This window comes from Euwallacea similis, chromosome 20, assembly GCF_039881205.1.
Source record: "Euwallacea similis isolate ESF13 chromosome 20, ESF131.1, whole genome shotgun sequence".
Taxonomy (NCBI): domain Eukaryota; kingdom Metazoa; phylum Arthropoda; class Insecta; order Coleoptera; family Curculionidae; genus Euwallacea; species Euwallacea similis.
The window spans coordinates 1,323,192-1,347,203 of NC_089628.1; the positions used below are offsets into that span (position 1 = coordinate 1,323,192).

General features: G+C 37.6%; 2 protein-coding genes across 2 annotated transcripts; one reads left to right on the top strand and one right to left on the bottom strand.

Annotated features, from left to right (window-relative positions):
- The first annotated feature begins 262 nt into the window (after positions 1-262).
- LOC136415544 (uncharacterized) lies at positions 263-4,387 on the top strand. Its single transcript, XM_066400164.1, has 3 exons — positions 263-649; positions 700-1,752; positions 3,088-4,387. Exons 1-3 carry the CDS (start codon positions 611-613, stop codon positions 3,337-3,339), a joined length of 1,344 nt encoding a protein of 447 aa, XP_066256261.1. The 5' UTR covers positions 263-610; the 3' UTR covers positions 3,340-4,387.
- LOC136415542 (pleckstrin homology-like domain family B member 1) lies at positions 3,656-23,258 on the bottom strand. The gene is made up of 18 exons (XM_066400161.1): positions 23,033-23,258; positions 22,666-22,826; positions 19,908-20,081; positions 19,562-19,771; positions 18,964-19,504; positions 18,502-18,649; positions 17,972-18,111; positions 17,588-17,917; positions 17,026-17,530; positions 16,390-16,615; positions 16,022-16,334; positions 15,734-15,972; positions 15,267-15,422; positions 15,074-15,212; positions 12,559-12,616; positions 5,192-5,378; positions 4,471-4,658; positions 3,656-4,384 (listed from the first exon to the last, which is right to left on the bottom strand). The coding sequence occupies exons 1-18, from the start codon at positions 23,056-23,058 to the stop codon at positions 4,196-4,198; spliced, it is 3,930 nt and encodes a 1,309-aa protein (XP_066256258.1). The 5' UTR covers positions 23,059-23,258; the 3' UTR covers positions 3,656-4,195.
- Positions 23,259-24,012: the final 754 nt, after the last annotated feature.

A 24,012-nucleotide genomic window follows, 5' to 3' on the forward strand; every position in this document is an offset into this window, starting at 1 on the left:
TATATAATATCTTTTACAATTTTGAAAGTTGAAATTACCCAATTTAGCAATACTGCGCGTCTGCCCAAAGACAATTTAAAAATTCAAAATTTTCCATTGAAAAATGGTGGATTTTGAAAAAACAAATGCTACATGCGATGTTGCCTGTTTTTCCAAATTGAGTTATTTCCCAGAATTTTGTGGGCTTTGAAGAGCTGTGAGTACAGAAATAAATTGCTATTTAAATTTAATGCTAATTTCACGCTTACTTGACATATACTGCGTCGCTTTTGGGTTTACAGGATGAAATATCCCAGATGACCATATTCTCTTATTGTAACAGTTACCTACTTTCAATGAGAATACCCACCCTCAATTCAACAAAGCTCATCAAGGTTACTAAACAATAACTTATTACTCCATTGATAAATTCCCCAAAATTCACAAAAGAAATCGAAATCGATATTTTTTGGGTCACCGACAAAATCGGTTCATAATTTATTTCCATACCTATACATACAAACAATGGAGACCAGACCACCGCACGCATCATCCATTTGGCACCTTCTGAATACCAATTATCTCAAAAATACATTATATAAATTCCAAATTGTAATATATACTTTTTAGTATGTCGGTAACATTCCCTGTGTGTGCACGCATAATGAAGGTAAGTAAAAGCAAGTTTTACTTTCATTGGAGTGACTTTGAATTTTTTAGACGTTATTTTTGGTTGTGATTTTGGGGACGTCGGCCCTCTGTGAGGTGCCACCTCCGCGCTCTTACTTGAGGCAAAACTTCAGGCCAAGTCTCGAGATCGACGTGAATAGTCACCCTCGGCAAAGTTTGAACGTGCAATTGCCCCCGAAATTCACCATAGAGCAGCTAATAAGGCTTACCGAGAAGTTGCAAAGCTCTAGGTTTCAAACTCAAAAAATCCAGGTCAATTTAGAGCAAGCTTCGTCCTATTTGCCACCTCAGCCAGAAGCTCCCAGTCAACTTCGCCCTCCGTCCTCATCACAGTCTCCAAACCTTTGGACGCAGACGCAGAAACCTCAAACCCAGTACATTCCTCCAACCCAGCAGCAACCATCTCAGGGATTGTCGGACAAGTTGCAGTGGTCTTCGGAGCAATCTCTCAGGCCTCAAAATCAGTACTTACCTACTAGTCAAAGCCAAACGTTCAGACCTCAAAATCAGGGATTTAAACCTCAAAGCCAGTTTGTGCCTTCCAGTCAGAACCAGGGATATAGGCCTCAAGGCCAGCAGAATCAAAACCAAGGATTTAGACCTCAAACCCAATTTGTGCCTTCCGATCAAAATCAAGGATTAAGACCTCAAAATCAGTATGTTCCTCCCACTCAGAGCCAAGAATACACACCTTCAAATCAAAATCAAGGCTTTGGATCACAGAACCAATATGTGCCTCCCTCTAACAATCAGATCTCTAGACCTCAAAACTTGCCTTCTACTCAAAATAGACCACAAGCCACTTACGGAGTGCCAACTCCTGGTAACAGCCAGCTAAGACCTCCGTCCACCAGCTACGGAGTACCAGAGGGTAGTGGAATTGAGACTTTCGGAGAACAGCAGCAGTTACCATACAATAAACCCTCAAACGGATTTAATAGACCTAATGTCCCTTCAAGTGCTGGTGGGGAGGGTTATGAGCCTGCAGCAAGTACTCAGAGAGTCCCCTTAGCTACATCGACAACCCCTAGGGCTGTGGTAGCTGAGACCACAAACGGGCCAAGTTTCGAGCTGGATGGGCAGGTAAGGATTAGGCATGTGTACGTACAGAGTGACCCAGAGAAAAGGGATCACCAGGATATTTTTTGTAAGAAAATTTATAAGGACAGGTCAAAACAGGTCAATTTTAATACTAATGTGGTCATCTTTCGATGGATTGGTGTTTTTTTATGGCAGGTTTATACAGAAACTTAATTTAACTTAATATTTAATGAAACTTCATTTAAGCATTGCGCAACTTTAAAATTTAATTCAATTAAATATTAACTTAAATTTAAGTTCTGTGTAAACCCTATTTTAGATAACCTTACCGTTCTACGAAGTTTTTTAACTGCAATCTCCGTCAAATAGACTCGAAAATCTCCGAGAAGTGCATTTTAGTTTAAAAAACATTCCAAAATCAGTGGCGTAGTTAAATTTGGGGATTTATACAGTTTTTTCGAAAGTTGAATCCTTTTTTTCTCGACTTTCTTCGAGTTTTCTTTTCGTCCATCAAGGCATTGCCTTTTGAAAAAGAGACTCAGCTATCCGTTATCTAGTACATATTTTTTACTTTTGGACTGTTGGACCTATTTTTGATGGTCTTCCCGTTGCGACATGTAGAAATGCTTTGAAAATCCATAGGGTGACATTTTTTGAGCCTATGCCCATAGTCCATATTTCAGTTCAATATCTCAAAAACTATAGGAGCGACTGTGTGAAAAATTTTAAAAAACTAGCCAAAATCACATGCGGTCCAGAAAACCCTCATTGGCTCTTAATGTCTCTTTGCTGTATGCAAGTTCACATACAGAATTCATCAAACTTGATTTGAAAAGTTGATTCACTATGATCTAAATCTAAGTATTCACACAACTAATCCAATTTATGATTTAATTTAAAAGTTGCCTAACTTTATCTTTTTAAATTAGATTAAATGTGCCTCCAGCTCATATGAGGAGCATTTTTATTCTAGATATGTTTCCAAATTTTGAAAGGATTTCCTACAAGGGTTTATCAGATCGAGACAACCGAGGTCCTTGAGTCAGACTAGAATATCCGGAATTTCCTTGGCGGGCAGGAGTCCATTTTCAGACCTGAACAAATGGGTTTCTCCTTCCGGACCTAAACTGCCGTGGTTCCAAGTCGAACATGGACAGCTGGTATGCCAGAGTCAGACTCGAATGACCCGGGTCTGGATAGACCGAATGTGTCGCTTTAGAACCCATGAATTAAATTTCTCCAAAATTTGGAAACGTACCTAAATCAACCCTCAATCATTCGTTAATAGTTTAGCCCTAAAGCCCTTGATGTATAATTGAGGGTTAATATAATACTCATTTTCCGATATAATAATGCTGATTTTCTACTTTTTTCCAGCAGGAAGAAGGACAGTCTGATGAGGCAAGCCCCAATATTGCCATCTCCAATGCAGTAGCAGGAGATGGAACGTTCTTTTACCTGCAACAGCCTGACGGCAGGTTACAAAGGGTGGTTTTGCAAAAGACTAGGGATGCTAATGGAAAGCCCGAGGAATATGTGGCAAATTACTATTTCCAGAACATCCAGGCTTTACCTAATGTGGTGTATTCCCCCCTAATTGCTCTGGGGAACTACGAGCAACAGCAATAAGGTCAAGAATGAATGATAATTATTTGTTGCGTTATTTATTGAATTTTTGTCTTCTACAGTTACTTAATGTGATATTTAAACTGGCTAATCAGCTAAAAGTCAATGTTAACATATGCTAATAAAAACAAATGATTAAAACCTCGCAACTCGATTACCGTAAATGGTGACCTTCTGTAAGGACCTTGTTGCCGTTTCTCAGATTCAGTTTGCTGTCCTAGATTTTTCGTTTCAGGCAGCACATTCCTGGCTCGAACGATTTATTTAGGTGGTGCAACCCAGAAATTTAGGGTCCAAATAGAGTTAATAATAGACTTCATGCTACAAATACATTATATTTTCTTTTCTTTTTATAATAAAGGGAACACAGTTCCTCGTTTACCTATACAGTCTTCTATAGTAAAAGTTCCAAAAATACGCTCGAAAATTTAATGAATTAGTTTACAATAACAATAATCCGGTGATCAATAAAACTCGTCACAGGAAATTGAGCCCAATGTTTGGAAATCTTTAAAACCCTAAATTTTGCATCTAAAGAGAAACCAGCTGCACCGTCAGTTGCTTCAGTCTCGAACCTAAAGGCACTCGTTTCGTTTCTAATAGGTATTACAACTAAACCTAGTATACACTTACTTGGTAACAAATCTCTAGAAACCGACTATAAAAATACTATTTTGCGAAACGATAAAAACTATCCTAGAATATATTATCACATACAATAATTAAAATTATAATACAGAGTCAATTCTTTAGACTGAACATGACAATAAGGTCCCTGGTTATAGGAGAAACTTCGATCAAAACTACCACATGGGCAATGCTTTAATACCGGTAAAGTCACGTTTAAAGAGGGGGAAGTTCAGATACCATGCTCGAACTCCCTGTACCCTTCAGCCCCCGTGAAGATTACGTCCACCCAAATGCGCATGGCTTCAGGAGAGGGTGCCATAAGGTAGTATAACCTTTCGTGAGTTTTCACTATGAACGTTAAGTTAGGGTTGGGCGACTTGACTGTGTTTAGATGGTCGAGGTACACTTCTTCGATTGCCTGGATAAGTAGAGTCATTATCGTTATTAGAAAGCCGATTGATTTAAGCTGAATCCTACAAAATTGGATTTTCAACCAAAACTTACTTGAAAATATGCCCCTCCCCTGGGTTTTTTCTCGCTTTTGTCCGCGAAATAAGTAAAGGTGTGCTTGTTTCGGTCGAAAACGAACCACCTCCGCGACCAGCCGTTCAATTTCGAGCCCTTTTTGTGCAAAAATCCTCGACAAGTGTTGGAATTGATGGTAACGTGGGGGCAGAGCACTACTTGATGACCTAGAAAGCAGGTAAGTAGTGTTGAACGATTCGTCCATCCAAGTGAGAGCCTAAATATTTTTTTCGCATTTCAGGGCGCAACATGCAGTTTTACACCCGTGCATAAAATGGCACTTCTACGCCTCACTCTGGGCTATTCGTAACGTGTATTTGGACAAAATCGTAAATATTCCATTTCGCCTTCGTATGGCTCAAAAGCGATCAAGTGAATTGAAAGCACTATTAATGAAGTGGAAAAATGTGAGCATTGATATGCAAATTGAGCCAGCCCAAGATCTCTTAACTACAGAAAGGGGAAGACAAAGAGATATTAACAAGAATGAAATATAAGAATTTCGTACGTAAAAATTTAGTTCATTTTTCCAGAAAAATCCGGAACGGTCGCAGTATCAGCTCCTGTGATCTCTTCGACTCAGTTAACAATTGCGACCAATCATCAAGCGCATTTTTTCTGCTAATGAGCGCTACCGTGCGCTCAGACTCACGCTCAAATATTGAGTTGAGCGTGACATGTGCAAATCATTATTTCTCACCAGCTGTCTCTATATGATGTCTAAGGTCCAGATCTGACCCCCTGATAGGCAGATATCTGGTCAAAGGTCTCTGCTTGTCCCCGATGGGTTTGTTCCTCTTTTTATTAAAGGTCCCACCAACCTCCACGCTCATCTCGCTTATTTCCGACAAGGGCCTCGGCGACTTGTCACTGTCGTCTTCTTTGGACTGAAACGAAACACGTAAGTTTTAAATCTGGAAAATGACTATGATTCGAAATAGTGGGCTCATAAAACGCATCTGTGTGAGCTATGAGTTTGTGTTTGTGTCAGTAACGCAAACAAGAAAATCGTAAATTTCTTACCGAGATGGATCGGCAGACAAAAGCGGAAATTATCTATTGTTAATCTAACGTACGAAAGTACTCGCAATAAATTAACTCTAATTGATGGGCACATTTATTTCCAGTCGTAACATTTCAACGCATGTCTTAATTTAGATTTGAACATTAGCACGTTGCTGACATTTTGTTCGAAAAAAATTAAATGTGAAGATTTCAGTCTGTGAATGTCGAGCCCAACGAAAGGGCAAAACGGGAAAATTTGGCCAATGAAATATGTAAAATTTCCAATAATGCAGGCCATAAAGGGGGAAAATTGATCACATAAAAGATTCAAGCCATCCAGCCTCTGCTGTGAAACAACATGGAATAACCAGTATTCGAATTTCGTTTTACTTTACCGAAAATATGAAATTTAGGACTACAATATTTCTAACGCCAATATCAATTGCCCTGCCTTACATTAACGTTCTGTGGAGTGTAAGTACTGACAAAACGGACGATATGTTTATTTTTCTTACGTCTTACGGCTTACACTATCGTAACTATAAATTCAATTCAGATATGAGGCTTTATGTCCGTGTTAACTTAAAAAGTAAATGCTCCAAATTGAGAAAGATATTGGAATGCTGCTTACTGGAATCTTTTTTCCATTATACGACACTGAAAATTAGTATTTTCTTGTTAATTATTTGTACTAAAAATACAACTTTGCCGAAAGAGCACGGAAAAATTCTATTTTCAGGGCTTCTAACGAAATTAAGAGTCTAATAATGATAAATATCACCATTTTTGCCAGTGGTGCACCAATGTGTCAAACTAAAATTTTCTCTTAAGAATCGAAGGTATTTTAAGAAATTTGTTCGATTATTTATGAAAAACTACACTAAAACCAACTAAAGTCACATTTCAGAAATACGTTGCAAATTGCGGGATTTTAGATCAATAATTTGACACAACAGGGACTTCTGATTCGCCCTCGCATGGTCACACTTTCAAACTCGTACGGGGTGTTTCCTATAAAATTCACCCCCCCCCCCCTGTAATTTCTCAAATTTACTTCCACTTTCAATTTGAAAAACTAGCGATATTCAAAATTTTTGCAAGTTTTTATATATACAATTGCAGTTTTTACTTTTAAGATTCATTTGTCTGTCGCACATCACATTGACATGAAGAAATCGTTTTTTTTCCTGAATGTTACCTTAAGGTTTAGCCGTTTTTTGTCCGCGAGCACCTAAAGTAAAGCAAGAACAAACACACTCATACCGCTCACTTACAGGTAACGAAAGACGGTGCTTCTTCCTCAACTGCTGGTTATGCCTTCTATAGCCAGCCCTAACATAAGTAATCCACAATGACATCTTAAATATCACTTAAAAAAAGGACGAGACCTAAGTCTAAAAACACTAGCAGCTAGTGCTGATACTAAACCCGAGACTTTACTTCACTAATAAGTACCCTGAAGTACTGAGTGGGCATAGAGTACTTGACTGAGGCTAAAGATGCGTTGCGATTGGTGCAACTCCAAGCAGCTGACTAATCCAAGACGAGTTTCCCCGTTATCCCTACTGCTTCTACAATAGAAATTCGATGTTTCGGGATTAACCAATCTAAGCAAGGCCGACTCCTAATCCTGTTACGTAAAATTTTCGCAGAGAAAAGTTGAATAACAAAAATGTTTGTGCAAGATTTTCATTGAAAAACCAGTCATTGTAAAGTTAAGGTGTCGTAAGCGTGGGCTTGATACAAAAACACCTTTCAATGGATGTGTCATTATCCTAAATATTCTTGCTTTTATTACTCTACAAATTCTGGCTTTAGGGGCTTCTCGGATTACCACTGAAGAGCTGTAAAACATGACGATAAAAGGGGTACTTAAGAGGGATCTAAAAATATCTCTTATTACGAGACAATATGCATGTTCATCCCAGTTTGTTTTTCCACGGAATAAGATCAAAACCATAACAGGGGCCATACACCTTGCCAGTTTTAGAAAAGGACGTTTGAAAGTTTAACGAGCCATCAAAGTCTAATTTCGTCTCGTGCATCCGGAGTTTTGATGTGATATACGCGCGTCTAATTTAAGAAGTTGTCAGCTTTTAAAGAGACAGGTACGTAATGAGTAAAAGATTGCTGAATTATTCAAAATTCAACGCTACAGGAACAAGAAGTTTTTAAATTTAGCGTTAAAAATAACGCAAAAAATTGGAACTCTCGAAATATCGTGCCCCTTTCCGGTCCAATTATAGAGAAAATCCTTCTTAGTTTAATTGAGCCGAATTGCGCGCTTTCGTGCCGAGAAAAACACGTTTTACAATTTAAAAACTTTGAAAATTTCGAAAAAAATCCTTTTTATTTTTTCACGAACTTATCTGAAGACATTTCCGGAAATAATTTCACTTCATAGGTCCTTCTTTTTCCTAGATGAGCGCCATCAGGCGTTTGGCATTTTGGGTGTTCCGACAAGTTGGAATAAAATAAAATAAAAACGTGTGAGGCATCCCAGCAAAAAAGCTACAATGCACTGAACACCAGCAAAAGTATTCCTTCTAGGCTCTCCTCAAGCCACGTCACAGAGCCTCTGCAGTGCAATACGAAGTGTTACCAAAACTCAACGTTAAGAGTTGTAACACCCCACGGATGAAAGGAGGAAAAACCAGCTCAAAAAAAAACTTCGACTCCAGTCGAAGTGCGTTCATTTCGGTTTAATGTGCAATGTTAGTAACTAAAAAAATTGCTAAATAAATCCTCGAAAAGCCTTGTTTGATGTGCGCTACTCGCACAACCATTCACGGACAAACTATTTGAGCAGATATCAGTTTTTGGCAAATATTTTCGGAACCGACCGGACCTTCCCAAGCTTTAAAACACGGATTGGTTCGGCGCAAAAATTCACCCCAATTCAACCTTCGTATCGCTCTAGGTAGCAGCAAATCTGAACAACCTGAATAATCTTTTACGTTCCAAAGCTTCACCGAAGCATTACAAGCTCCCGAATCATAATTATTCCTTATGCGCCAATTCCAGAAACTATTCCTCCCACAGGTCCCAAATAGCTCATTTAACGACAATATAAACGACTTTTATGTGACGAATTTCATTGTTATCCCAAATATTTCTGCACATTCACAACACAAAGGTTCAATTTTCACTGGCCAAATTCATCTCCGATGACTAATTTTCAATGAAATGCATGCAACTTCCAAGCAGTTCCGCTGTCAATATTTCGGAATCACATTAAATCTGGATACGCCAAATAAACAGTCTGGACACATTATTTACTAGTTCCAGTCACGGGTGGATTGTTTGACGCAAATGTTCCAGCTTTGTTGTAGTTTTCATTCAGTGCTGGCATTTAGAAGGTCGATTTACATATCGCATAAATTTTAGAGGGCCAGCACAATGGAACGTACAGAGTGTTTATTAAATATGTACGAAAAATCCAGGATTTGGGTTTTCCACGCTGTGGGCGCATCGAACCGAAATGTTTCAAAGGTTAAAATTGTCGTGGTTGCAGGTAACGTTTGAAACACTCGGTTCTCCCTATTGATTGTGCAAATCCCGCCTCCCGGTGAGTGATCCAAACAAATCCATTAAGTGTTCCTTTGAAGATTGAAGAGTTCATAAATAACAATTCATAAATAAACAAAAAAAGAACTAATCAAAATCAGTAGTAAATTACGCCATGTACAATGTTAATGGCTTCGCATTACCAGGCTCGTGGGGAATTTATGATATAATTCCTGTTTCCAGCTGCTTTAATAGTGTTATGAGCATTGAAAGTACCCACGGAATAAATTCTTTAGGAAATTTCAGAGAATTAAAAAAGCGGTTGCCGAAAGGAAAATTCGGGCTTGTAAACAAGGCATTTATTATTCGGACCGTAAATGACGCACCATGCGGTGTACGGTATTCTTAAATGCCAAAAAAAACGTATATTTTTGTAAACTGACTTTTAACACCTACATTTTGTTAAATTCCATCGAGAATTCTATTAATACTAAAACCCATGTATTTTCGCATTAGTCTTATGTTTAAATAGAACAAAAGATTTGTAAACTCGAAATAAATCATTTTTAATTTGGGAAAGATTTATCGTTAATGGGACGATTCTGGCGGAATCCATTAATAAAGCCAAAAGTTGGGGAAAACACAGTCCCAAGGCTGATGGGCAAAAACGAGAGAACGTAAGAGCCCTAAAACTAAACATATTTTATTATGTCTAACTACTTGACTTAACTAGCATATTTCGCTCAATCAAATTGCTGTTCGAACAGGCTTATTTGGTGTTGTTAACTATTTCAATTCATCAGTAAATGGGAAGTCTTGGTTTGGAACCATTGGCGTTATTACAAAATCGACTCATCGATCGATTCGTTCTTGGTAGCTGTTTCGAAAGTGTTAGAAGTTGCGGGGAGATCAGAAATACAAAAATTTGTGGCAAAAACGTGAGGTGACCACCAAAAATAAGAGGAACAATTTTTATCAAAAAATACAAAGACAGATAGAAGAGCCGTTTGCGAGATATTTAAGCTAGATCGAATTCGGAATCGGACACGAATGCATCTGTCGAAGGTTACTAAACCAGTCGAAACGAATTAAGGACCACTTCTAAGAATGTTCATAAAATTAAATCTACTATTTTTTTTAATGCAACAAATCTCGGATTTCTTTGGGAAGCATCAGGCTTTAACATAACGTTTAGTTTTTCAAAATTGAACAGATAGATAATGATTTATTAATGAATAACTGAGAATATTACATTTTAAAAAAATTGTATTCTTGACAGAGGTTTAGCACAAAAAAAAGCGGTAAACAAAAAAATTAATAATGGGTGTGTCCGTCTCGAGCTAATCGAACTTTTTGACATCGTGCGGACATAGAGTTCACTAGGTTTTCAATCATTTCTCTTGGAATGTTATTCCATTCTTCTTGGAGCATGTTTCCCAAGTCATCTAAATTTTCAGCAACCACAAAATCTCTAAACCTTCTCTGAAGAACATCCCAAAGATGTTCTATGGGATTTAGGTGTGGGGAATTGGCTGGCCACTCTAAAACCTCAATATTTTGTTCGTGAAAGTGTTGTGTTACTAGTCGGGCGGTGTGGGGTCTTGCATTATCTTGTTGAAGGACAAAGTCTGGACCCTCTTCTGCCGAAAATGGGATGATGTACGGTTGTACAATGTCCTCCAAGTACCGACGAGCATTCATTATTCCATCCCGAAAGATATGCAAGGCGGTGCGTCCCGTTAAGGAAATGCCTCCCTAGACCATAACGGAGCTCCCTCCGAAATAAACAGTTTCTTTCATATTTGATGGTAAATATCGCTCATCTCTACGTCTCCATACTCGTACACGTACATCGTTATGACTAAGTCGATAACTTGACTCATCTATAAAGGGAACATGTCCCCATTGTTCCATGTCTCAAGCGATATGGTTTTTGGCAAAATTTAATCGCGCTCCGTGATGCTCGCGAGTTAACTAAGGCCTCACAGCTCGGGTTCTGGATCGTAAATTAACGTCGAGAAGCCTGTTTTTTACAGTTTGAGTGGATATTCGCCTTCCCATAGTGCCAAAATGAATATCAACAATATTTCTTGTTGTTCCCACTGTATTTTGAAGTGCTGATCTTATTAAATTACGGTCTTCACGAGGTGTTGTTATCCGTTGTCTAGTTGTATAAGGTCTTCTTGGGATTGCACCAAATTACCTGTACCGGTTAAGAAGTCTAGAAATTATTGAATGGCTTCTTTGAAGTCTTCGGCCAATGCTTGAAACAGAGTAACCTTCTTGAAATAAAGTAACTGCTCTGAACACTTCATCTCGATTCAAAAGTTTTTTTGGACGATGGGCCTTCCTAAAGCGTAAAAATTCGTCAAAATTTCTGTTAAAACGCTATACTGCAATGAACAGTACGAAACAGCAACCAAGAGTTAATTTCCAATTTTATAAAGTAGGAATTTATCTCGTTTTTAGAAAAAAATGCGAATAAAAAATTGTTTTTTATTATTCTCTGACTTCGATATTGACAAGATATAAACACCTAAATAGAATTTATGGGAAATTCTTATAAAGGTAAAAAATTGCAAACATATTAAACAGGGGTCCTTAACTCGTTTTGACTAGTTTAGTAGTGAATATACAGGTCCAAATACCAATTTTTCAAGATACTAACAATTGAAAAATTTTCTTACGAATTTGGCTTCCTTATCGAACTAGTGGCTTTCCAATTGAGAAGTTGAAATGTTAATTTTATTCATAATTGTTATCCCGTTTTTTCAAAACTCGTGAACTTTTGATGAATGAAAAAATACAAAAATTAAGTTTCATTGAAAAAAAAAAACAATTAAATTTTTATCGCAAAATAGATCAAGTTTTCAGGTCAATATTAGAATGCATATTGGCCAAATGGCCAATAAACGGGAACGTAGAAAGGTCACGCAACTCAGTATATGGTAGATACGGAAAACTAGACAAACAACTGCTTATAACACATCACACTTTTACCTAATCGCGTTTGAACCCACACGGTATTCATTAAAAATGGCCCTGTATAAATCAACTTCGCTTTTTGGCTAGATTGCAAAATCTCCTCAACTTTGAAACATTAATTCACAGGAATGCCTATGAAATTGCACCTATTTGTATCACTGCCAAGAATAATTTCATTAATGGTAATATTTATCCAAAGTGGCGAAAAACCTTATCTGCATGGACATCTCTGAGCATTCCTAAGCAGATGAAACGAAAAATAACAATCTGTTCGTCACAGTCGGCCACCTGCTTCGGGCAGCTTCCGACGTGACCCTCAGTGAGTCCGCAGCTCAGGCAAAGGCCAAGAAAGGACAACAAACGATGTCCGTCTGGCAAAAATTAATAACGCATAACATCCCGCTAAGTTTATTTGAACTGCTTAGGTCGTTTGTTGAAATACGCATTATTCTGGAAACAATAAAATCTGCATGGACGTGTAGTTCTGGAAAAGTTCGGAATATGGTGTTTGCTTGTTTAAAAATTTTCGATGATGGCTTACGAATTTGTTTGTTGGGTTTTGGTACTTACCAGGATCTTTTCGTTTCCGTTTACGGAGTCTTCTCCTTTGGGTTCCAAGTCTGTCCCACTGAAACGCAAAATGTCACATGATTGATGTATATTAAATAATTCATTCCGGTTTTCTTTAAAACCCACTTCCAATCGGTGTTTAAATAAGTTGCTCATGAAAACGGACTAAACGGCACATTTTTCAGTCATTTTTTTCATCAATTTTCCTCTAGAATCACTGATGAACACTCATCCGGAAAAAGAAATTCTCAATGTCGTATAAAGTAAAGAAAATACCATACAAAATTGTTAATTTAATGGCTTTGATCGATATCTCAAGACATCGCTGGGCGGGAAGCTGAAATATGGGCTACTTTCTGAATTTTCCACAACGATAACTTCCGAACGGTTTGAGTTAAGACGAAATAGAGTTTACATTTGCATCTTAATTCTAAAAATTTGAATGAGAAATCCAAAAACTACATAGGGGGTTCCCTTTAAAATTAAAATTTTTAAACTTACTGTACTTTTTTGAGCCACCCAATATATTTAAAATTATATTCAGCCTATAACTCTGCCTCTATTTTTTTTTCAAGATAAGTGTTCGTGATGATTTTAGAAGAATGGTATTTTAAAAATCTTTCTTGTTCACAAAAATCGACCAAGGCGTTGCTGAAATACGAGCTCTCAAACATTACTGAAAAATGTGCCGTTTCGACTATTTTTGTGAACAGTTTATATCGAGGTTAATCAGCGCTCAACAATTCGTTCGGTTATAAAATAACTAACTGTTTTTGATGTGGGTCCACTAAAACTATTGCTAAAACGTTCGTTGCAACACACTATTGTTTATTATTATTTTCAAATGTATAGCATTCTTACTTAACAATTTGCACAATGTGCCAATGGTTGGACCAATCAAATTGTTAGATCACTTTAGCAAGGACACTTACAAAGTGTCTAAAAATTAATACAAATTAATAGTTTCTTTTGATACACGATATAGTGCCAGGATTTTCGTTATGATTAGACATAAGCATGTGTAGGGTGTATCGCAAATTCTCTCAGAACAGGGGTCTCCATAGGTCATTAGATACAAGGTTGGTTAAATTTTCATAAAGTTATGCTTTTGTAAGAGGGATATTTTGCCAATTCGATATTTTAAAAAAATCGATTATTTCAGCGAAAGCCAAACGTTGCAATTTTCATTTTATTTTTTTCCGATATAAATTAGTAAGGTAAATAAAAAAAATCTGGGTTGCGTTATGGAAATACTTTGTCAAAATTGTGACTTGTTGATTTTTCAATATGATCAACAACTTTTTTTCTTAACATCTATGCCATTTGCCGCATGTTAGTTAAACAACCGATTTTAGAACAAAATGTCGGATTGGGCTCTTGCTTATTTCAAACACGTGATACTTCCGTTCAAATGTATTTACTTGCAAAATTTTATTGATGCAAGCGAATATTGATAAGTAAGAGATATATGAAAATATCTTTATTAACATTGTTTCATGCTAATGTAAACGATCGATTTAAACGGTAAAATTGAACTAAAAATCCTGATCTACTCGTCATTAGTACAGGATGACGATTTAAACTACTCGGGAAGCTCTAAATGGATCGTCACCTTTGCTTAATATTTTTTAGAGACTCAAATGCTTTATCATCGAAAACTTATTTGCGATTACTAAAACCATTTAAACTTATCACGATACACCTCCCGAATATGATGTAGCGTTCCGCTTTATCTAAATCCAATCCAAATTGCATTATCTTAAAAACAACTCCGCAGCATCTGTCGTTTTCGATCAAGCCTTTCAACTACTTAATTTATGATCCAGACATATTTTCATACTCTGACTGTGTTCACCTGTTAACGCGGCAATTTTTTTTATAATTTCAAATTATGATTATGGCGTCATACCCTGAAAACGTGTCTCCGATTTCGGGTTAGGAAAACACAGCCGAGTAGCCAGAAAGAAAATGAGCCCTGGATGCTTAATTTCTAATGCCCATCAAAGTGAGTTTACGACCCAATCGAAGTGAAATTTAAGATCTGTGTGTTTCTCAGTGTAAAAATCTTTCAAATAAATAAATGTTTTAATTTACGATGTAGTTGGCTTTGAACTAATTGTGCCAACTTTATTTTTATCCTTTTTTAAGTACTAAATAAACGATATTTGTTTTGAAAAATGCCAAACACTCAATATATACAAACTTCACGAAATTTAAGCTCACCGTACAATTGAAGATTCTAATGCTTTGAAACTCTTACTTGAACCGAAACATGAACAAATTGCAGTCATCGCCCTTCTACATTCAACACAAATAAACTGAAATTATGTCCGAAAAAAAGACACAGCTCCAGTTACGTAAACACATCGAAAGTTGCCCACGCCACTAAGCAATTTATACAACAGCTATAGGAAAGTCAACTAGGACATAAACCTGATATTTTAATGGGATACATCTATCACTATTTGTTCGTTATCTGTGATATTTAATATTTGCAAATATGAGTCACACTTACCTACTCCTCGTACCGTCGGATTCCGATGATATCCTCAGAGAATCCTGTCTCTGTTGCTCCCACTGAGATTTCACCTCCTCTTGCACCCGTTGTTTAAGAGCCAGCACTCTCTGTCTCTCTTGCTCAATTACTTGGGAACCTACTCATTGTTGAGTTAATGAAGCTTAAAAGGTTTGTAACAAAATGACCTGACCTTGCTGACACAAATGCAAATGACGATTTCTCTCGATTTCTTTCAGAGATTCAATGGCTTTTTTGCCCAATGAAGAGCGGTCTTCTCCGATTATCGGAGCATTCGACGTTACTTTACTTATTCTGTCAATGTCGTCTTGACTTGGGAACTTCTTTGCTGGAAAATCAAAAATATTTTCTTGACAATGGCGAATAAAATTGGACGAAATCATATTTTCCAAACATTACTAAATCTAGAATTTTTCCCACCCTGAATTAAAACAAAAAACAGTTAATTTAGAACGATGAATAAATTTTCTTTTTCTTAACAATGTGAAATATACTATCGAAAGATTAAAAAAATCGATTTCAAGAAAACACTAATATATTGGAAACGAAACACCCCTCTACACAATCATTCGTTCATAGAAAGTAAATATTTTTCCATCCTGCCAACACAAAACAGCCCCAAATCTCCCACACACTTACCCACATCTTCCAAAACTGACTTTTCTTGTAACCACTTCTCGTTAAAACTCTGAGACATGTTGTAATCAGGCGATCGATTAACATGGTGACTGACTATCATTGAACAACTAAGATCCGGAATTTTATGCCGTACTGCGGTAATTTCTTTCGATTTATCGCTTCCATCACTATCACTGGACACTTCCTGTTCCGATTCTTGACTCGTGTACAGCGAAAGCTCGTTGTCTATGCTCTTCATCCTAAAGACATCAAATAGCAGCTTAACTTTAAAAACAGGGAGATTCTTACCTGTTTCGTATCTCTTCCAGCCGCACCATGCATTCAAATTTTTGCCTTTCAATCGTTTTGTATTCGTTTGAGTTAGTCTTGGAAGTTTTCTGCCTCTGACCATCCAAATCTCGAATGTTCACTTTGAGATTCTCAATTTTGTGCGTCAAATCTGCAATTTCCCTTTGCAACTCCTCCCTGCTTGCTAACCAATCAGCTTCTTCTTCCAAATGATGAAATTCCAAATCCTCGAAATTCTTCCTCTCGTTGTCTAGCTGCTCTTGGGCTTGAAGATACTCCTCGAAGGCTGTTTCGTATTCAGGAGTAGCTTTTTCTGTAATATTAAGTTTACAATATTACAAACCGTTAATCTAAAGTTAGAAACTTACTAGTGTCTTTAAGTTTCTCCTCTACTTTAGTCATAACTTCTTGCGCGATTAGAAGCTTCTTTTTGCACTCCTTCTGGTCTTCTCCTTGCTTCATTTGACAGTCGCGCATACTATCCTCGATTCGTTGCGCTCTTTTTACTAATTTTTGCTTTTTACTTTTCATTTTTTCCAGTTCTAGCTGCTTGGATTTAAATTCCCCATTTATGAGAGCACTCTCCAGATCTATCTGCGATTAAGAATAACTTTAGTTAACGAAATCACTCAATTACTAATAAAATTAATGAGATATTTTTAGAATCCTGCTTAAAAAGCTATTGTTATGTATACATATATAGGATTTTGCAACATTCTCATCAAAAAGACACCTCACCTTAAATAATCGTCAATAAATAAAACGAACCGAAGTGTCACTTTTAAATCAAGTTGCTAATCGTCCCAACGTTTGAGGGCCAAATTATACAGACAATCAATCATTAATCTGTCTATAGATTAAATCAGTCGCTTAGATGTAAATTCAACAAGTGGCGGAAGATTATTTAATAATTAGTTACATTTTTTTTCAAGGAAACTTTCGGAAGTTGTCTTCCATCATTCAAAATAAAGGATAAAGTACCACTTTAGTTTACTACCACTCACCTCCCTATGAAGCTCCTCCTCCTGTATTTCAATTTCCCCCATCTGCCTCTTGATTCTCGAAATAACCGAGAGAATCTCCTTCTTCTCTTTCTTCAGTTGCTCGACCTTCTGCTTCTGCTCGGGATTTGCTAAAATTTCACTTTTTAGAACAACCACATAAACTAATTTGTATCTCTCACCTCGCTCCTCACAGTTGCGGATAGACGAATCGAAACTGGTGCTATCAGCCGTGTTGTTTATACTAGTCGATTCCTCATCTTTCCCTGCAGATCTGCGACTTTCAAGTGACCCCCTGGGAGGCTCTTGATTGTCCAAGGGATAGATAAATGTTGTCGGAGTACTTTTCCTCGTCTCCTGGTTGTCTAAATTGAAGTTATCTTCAGTGATTTCCTTGGAATTATGCAAATTTTGTCTCAGAACTTTCTCAGCTTCTTTAAGGAGCTTTCGCTCAGTTTCTATAGCTGCGAATTTACTGTCAATGGACTCCTCCACGGCTTTAATATTGCTAAAAAATATATATATGCAGTCATCGCACATTCCAAGAACAAAAAATTCCGCTCACCTATCTTTAGAGGCGTGAACAAAGGTCTTAATCCGGGTCCTGGGACTCGGCGGGTACGATCCCTGAGATTGTAAAGTGACATTTTCGTAAGGGCTTACGCAATCTTTGTTGGAAACTGGAGATAAATGTCTGATTTCCACGTTTTCGTAAGGGGACGCCCGAATTGGGGGTTCAGGTTTGGCGCATTTTAAAGACATATTTTCGTAATGATTGCTTTGCTTTAATAACTCGTTATGAAGGATCTCCAAGGGAGAAGGAGGGGGCGAGCTGAACGGGGAGGGAGGACCCAAGTGTCGCTTTTCGCGGGGGAGCGACCCGTTGGTTATTATTCTGGAATATTATTATTCAGTGGATCATATAATATATCCACAAGACAATTCTTACCTATTAGGAGTTGGTGGCTTACTTTTCTCCCCCTGATTCTGAACCTGTCTCTCATATTCAGCACACATATTCAGAATCTCCTCCAGTCGCTGCTTTTCTGCCTTCTCCAGTTCTTGTTCCTTGATTCTGTCTCTTTGGGCCTAGAAATTTTAACATAGTTAACCGTTGGTTAATAATGAGATGATGCGCACCATTGAATTTGTAAGTATGATTCAAACTATAAGATGCAAAGGTGAACGCTAAGCTAAATATTAGCTATTAGCTAAGGTACCAAAACGGAATTCAGTCAATAACCGAACTGATAAGATAAAAGCGAGAGCGTGAAAATTCTTTAAACAACTGCGTGATGCTACGAAAAACTAAAATAATTATTTAAAAGCCATTGGTTTGAATAGGTCCGGAGTAAATCGAGGTACTAGTCATGTGTTCAACATCGTTTCAGCAGGTATTTGCGGCTTATCGCTCGGTGCGTGATAAATGTGGATTAAAAAAGCATTTAATTAAACAAATGACGTAGGAACTACAACAACTACCTGATTCCTTTTGATCTCAGCTTCATGTTTCCGGGAAGCAAATATGTCTAGGTCATCCACGAAGTTTGCTGGTAACTCTCCTACTGACCCACTTCTCCTATGTTCCAACTTAATGTTGTTTGAGATAGGACTCGGGGTTATACTCCTAAGCAAAAATAAGTCCAATTGAACATGATAATTATGTTAGATTGTAGGTTAAATAGGAAGGAAATTAGCATTTTTGGAGATTTTGATACGCCGTTAACGGCGTTCAATTTAAATTATTTCAAAAGCTACTAGTCTGATCAAAAAACGTTCCAAGAATACATTTTGTCTTTTTTTTAAATCTTCAAATCAAAGTAAAATTTTGACATTTCCACGCTTTTGGTAAATTTTCTCGAGGGCTCTTTGGATCTCTCTAACACGATTTGCAATCCAATTTTTGCACGCTTATCTGCACAAATTACAGACGTAGCTTACCTATAACACTGCGTGGGATTCCTATTAAAACTAGGACTTTGCGGCGCATTAATCCTGTTCACGTTCACGTTCACATTCTTCGTTGCCGTTTTATTGTTAAGGTCGTTGTGATCGAAGCTAACATGAGTACTCTTCGGTATGCACCCATTTTCATAAATAATGACTCGATTGTTGATGTTCCTCGTTTCGTTCACTGTTACGTTTACGTATTGCGGCTGCTTTTGTTTCGCAAAAATAGTCTGACCTGAATTCAAAACATTGCCCATTTTAGTCCTGGAAAAATTTGATGTTTTACACAAGCTACCAGTCCCCTTATTCTGCTCTTTCTCATTGGTATTGAGTTCCACATAGTTGACCGCACTTTGAGGCAGGCTCTTCCTGAGGCTGTCAATATCTTTGCCCAAAACATCCTTAACTGGCACGTTAACCGTAGGAACGTTGGACGTAAACACTTTGGGCGAATAAGATTTTTTGAGATTCTGAGCGGCCAAATACTCGAATTTCGAGACTTTGGTCATTATGCTCGAGGGCGGATCTTCACCTAAAATCGTCACTCAAATTAAAACTAGCGCTGATAAATGAGACAACAAGTACGCACTTCCGCTGTCCGACAACGATTCCCTAGGACTCTTCCTGGGAATAACTGGAGGCTTTTTGTTGAACTTCGTCTGATAGTTAACATCAGCAGGTTCAAACATGATGGGAGCCATGGAAATCCGAGGATTCGGTAGAACCGACTTCATGAGTTTCGCTTCGGCTGGATGGTTGAATCTCAAGTAGTTGGACCGACCTATTGTCAGCATAACACCTAGAGTTAAAACGTTTTTTAGTTCTTTCTACATTAAATCACGAGTCTAAGTTGTTAACTATAACATATAGATTTCAAAGTATTTGCGAAAATTAGGTGGTTGTTAAAGTTGACCACACAATAAATTGATCTGTACCTTGAGACAGCCGGGTAGGTCCGCACACAGCTCCTCCATCTATGGACAAATTCTCAGAGAGGGGATATAAAGTCACAACACCTTCACTATTCTCGATGTGGCAGTGCAACGGTGCTACTCCAGTACCTTGCACTGGAATGTCCACCCCAGGTCCACTTCCTAGCGTAACTCTTCCTAGAACAACGGCTATATTTATTTTCAAAAAGAAAGCAGGTAAAATACGATAAGAGAGAATAGGCTTAAATTGATGGTAAACTTTGCTATCTTAACAGGAAGAAATAGAACACTTTCTCCTTCAGTTGATATAAATGCCACATTAACTGGCTGATATTAAAAATAGCCGATGAATTGCCCTGTGTATAACAAGGTTGAGCAAATTACAACATGAGTGCACGCATTTAAATTAAGGCTATCGCAGAGCGCAGTGAAACTGTTCGCATCATAACTAATAACATCTCCAAGAGAAGAGAATGACATCACCCAGATACGATAATAAATTTAAACAATAATCCACTATAGAAATCAGTTTAAAACATGATAGAGGAGTAGAATGTATAAATCATTTTCCAAATAATTAACGCCATTTCCTGATGACAAGCAGTATGGGAGCAGATTCGATTTATTAACTCCCAACTTCAATAAAACTATTTTTAGGTACTCCCGGCCCATTCATGTGGGAAATCGAAATAAGATACTTACGGATTGGCTATTTTTACGCTCAGTTCTTTGGGGAGTGGATTTTCTAAGAGACCTCCCGAGAAGAACTACTGAGATATAGAACAAAAATCAACTAGTCGAATATTTTAAGAATCTGAGACTCAGGTAGATACAAAAGGGCAAAAGACGTAACGTAATCAGAAAGCGATGCCGTTAAATAACTTCCGACGCCGCATTCCGTCTGGTTGGCTTCGGAATCCCATTCCGCCAGGAAAACGGAGATTTAAAAACACGATGGTTTACTTAATTCACCTTATTTCCTATTTATCGTAGGGGCGGAAATGTTCATGAAAGCGCGTAAATTTATCGAATGCTTGTAGTGTTTTTCATAATGTCGGTCACGTCTGAGCTAGTCGATGTAGAAGTTTCCGATCTTTCAATATTACTTAGAGGAATGACGCGAGCGGCTTTTTTTATAATAAACGACCGTCAATAACAGGAAAAAAAGCAAACATGCCTCCGACTAATTAAAAAAAAATTACTCATCACCAATTGCTGAACAATTAGCCACACAAGGGACAATACAACGAACCGAACGCCGAACACACCATTCATTTGCACGGAGCGAGGTACGTACAAGTTCGCCGTTTCTACGGATTTGTCGCCCCGTCCAAATTGGCGTTTTGTTCGGCGTTCGGTTCGCTGTATTGTTCGTTGTCCGGCGAAATGTTTAGATCTGTACAAAACTTTAACATCTTTTTAACTTTCTGCGCAATTCTGATGCATTATATTATGCAAGTATAAACCCAGCATTAATGACTCAGCGCAATTACCTCGGTAATTACAACTAAAAACACATGCTCAAGAAAAGTGAAAATTGGACTTTTTCGTATTTTTGGAACCATCATTCGCATATGTCCGGCAAACAAACTCGCACAGGTGATTTCCAGATCTGTTCCTTCTAATTTTAATTGACAAAAATCTGGCACATCAACCGGCCCGGTTCGAAAAATAAACCGACGCCGATGACTCTGCCGTAGAGGCGCTTATTTCGGGCGTCCAAAACAAACAAATGCGCCAGACGCGTCGGGACGGAGCCCACGTGGTGAGTCATGTGGCCCTAGGGACTTGTCAGCTTTCGTGAGTAATGAGCTTATTTCCTATTGTTCGTCCTAATAAAAATGCCGTGCACCAATGCAGGTGTATATAGTACCTTTCTCCGTTAGGTTTTTTCTGAAGGGGTACTTGCATACCTATATCGCTGGAAGCACAGGAAATAGGAAATGGGTTTATGTATAATGAGTGAATGCGAAATGCGGGTACGTTAGTTTAAGCATGGGGTTCCAACTGTGCATGGATGAAAAAAGGGATCTTGTGGCGTCAAATGGTACTAAAAACCATGAAATTGTTTAACGCCCCAATTTCATTAATCAAGCAATAAGTCTTCTTTAGCAAATTTTTGTGTTTGAAAACCGAGAAACCAAATATTGCAATTTTAGTTTTTCGTAAATATCCAAAAAACCGTGCAATTCCATGCCAAATTTTTCTTGCATGCAAGATGCAGAAGTATTTTTTTTAATTAATGGGAATTGACATTATTTTCTTTTTAAGTCTTAAATGAGTGCATTACAGTATGTAATATTACTCATAAGAGACTAACTAAAACCAAACAGAGGTCATGTAGTACACGAAAATATAAAAGTATCACTCACTTTTTCGATTTAAAAGCTCGTTCACTATATACCTTTTCCAAATCAAATCCTCACACACACCACAAGCACAAACGTAGTTCAGCACCAGCCCAAGATGAAAATTATACTACCAAACAAAACAGGATAATTAGGCGCAAACACTGATAAGATAATAAAATCACTGAGTAGGCTGTGTTGGCCTATAAACACACACAACACATAAAAAATTCGGTTTTCCAAACTTATTGCAAGAATAACGAACGATTCTAGCACTAAAAAATACTTATTGTTTTTTTTAAGCTGCTTTTTCTGGCCATAATGGCGAAGGACACTCATAAAATTCAAAAGACGACCTCGCCCAACAATCATTTTTTTTATTTAACTGTACTAACTCTCGAAAAGACTCTTACCTGGAGGAAGAGGATGTAAAGTGACCGAAGTGCTAAGCCTGTCTCCTCCCATGCTGACCAAATGAGGGGCGTCCGTTTGCAGTTTCAAGGCTCTACCTCCTGCGTCTCCAAGATCTGTGGCGCCACAAGGCGGTCCACTGGCCAAGGTTATTCCAGACATACTGCAACAAAACAACGCGCTACCTAAAGACATCAAACATCTCATTAGATGTACTAGAGCACTCTAGTTTTTGCCACTTTTCGCGTGTTATCTGCAAATTACTGTATTCAATTGAAAGACAGGAAGACTGCTTATGGCTCGTAAAGTGTTCCTGCCTTTCGAGGAATTGTAAAAAATTGGTGAAATCTGTTATTTACGTAAGCTTACCTCTGGGGTATCTTAAGGCGAAACATCTTAGAACAATGGCAACGCCCAAAAGATTCTTTTTGAGAACACCGTGTAACTCTTAGGAAGTAGTGTGGGCAGAATTGAACCAATAACTGTCATGAATAACCATGGGGGTACTGTTAGAATTTAATCGTCATTGCTTCTTAACAGTAAAAATGCACGCCCAAATAATTCCAATGGCAACCCAATCAACGCAAGTCAGGTGAATTCGTTTATAGAAACAATCGTAAAAAGTCCATTAAAATGCAATAGGCAGGAGTGATGTAAGCGATATTATTGTTATGGTTACGGTAATTAGAATGTTGACATATTTTTCGCTTCGAACGATAGCAATTGAGGTGCTGCTGGTAAAAAATTCACTGGCACAGAGAACAGCAATTTCATCGTGTTTTATTAATTAGTAAAATATTAGAAAACAAGATTAAAAATAAACCATTGATCCGTCGATAATAAATTTCTGAACTTGACACTAATATGATAATTGACATAATTGTTTGCAAATCGATATAAATTTAAGAAAGGAAGGACCGCGGTGGGCAGCACTATTGTCCACCTACATTTACCTAAAGCTGCAATGACCGGAAAACGGCAGAATTAACGAGAAAAAAACTAGTGGGCCTAAATCTGGATACTTTGCAGGCCAACGCACATTTACGCTACAGAATATAAAAACATAATAAACAGCTTGTTAATCTACTTGCCTCATGGCTGTATAATTATTGTTCCAGATGTTAGTGTAATATGAATATACAAAGGCACATATGCCTTTAAAACAGTAAACATTTACATTTGTCCTATAAGGACGAGTTTTTCATGGACTTTGTCGGCTTTCGCAAATAAAGATCAACTTCCAAGTAAACCCAGGCTTATTTCGTAACAAGTACACCAAAGAAAATTAGGTACCACCACTTCTGAAATAAATCATATTGAGCTTTGAACCATTTACCAGAAACACTGAT

Bases quoted from the DNA above. Each gene is read 5' to 3' on its own strand.
- LOC136415542 (XM_066400161.1), bottom strand. From the start codon at position 23,058: ATGTTTCGCCTTAAGATACCCCAGAG. The intron at 22,827-23,032 runs GTAAGCTTACGT...GTTTTGTTGCAG, and splicing joins CGCCTTAAGATACCCCAGAG to TATGTCTGGAATAACCTTGG. The intron at 20,082-22,665 runs GTAAGAGTCTTT...CCGTTGTTCTAG, and splicing joins TTTACATCCTCTTCCTCCAG to GAAGAGTTACGCTAGGAAGT.
- LOC136415544 (XM_066400164.1), top strand. From the start codon at position 611: ATGTCGGTAACATTCCCTGTGTGTGCACGCATAATGAAG. The intron at 650-699 runs GTAAGTAAAAGC...TGAATTTTTTAG, and splicing joins TGTGTGCACGCATAATGAAG to ACGTTATTTTTGGTTGTGAT. The intron at 1,753-3,087 runs GTAAGGATTAGG...ACTTTTTTCCAG, and splicing joins GTTTCGAGCTGGATGGGCAG to CAGGAAGAAGGACAGTCTGA.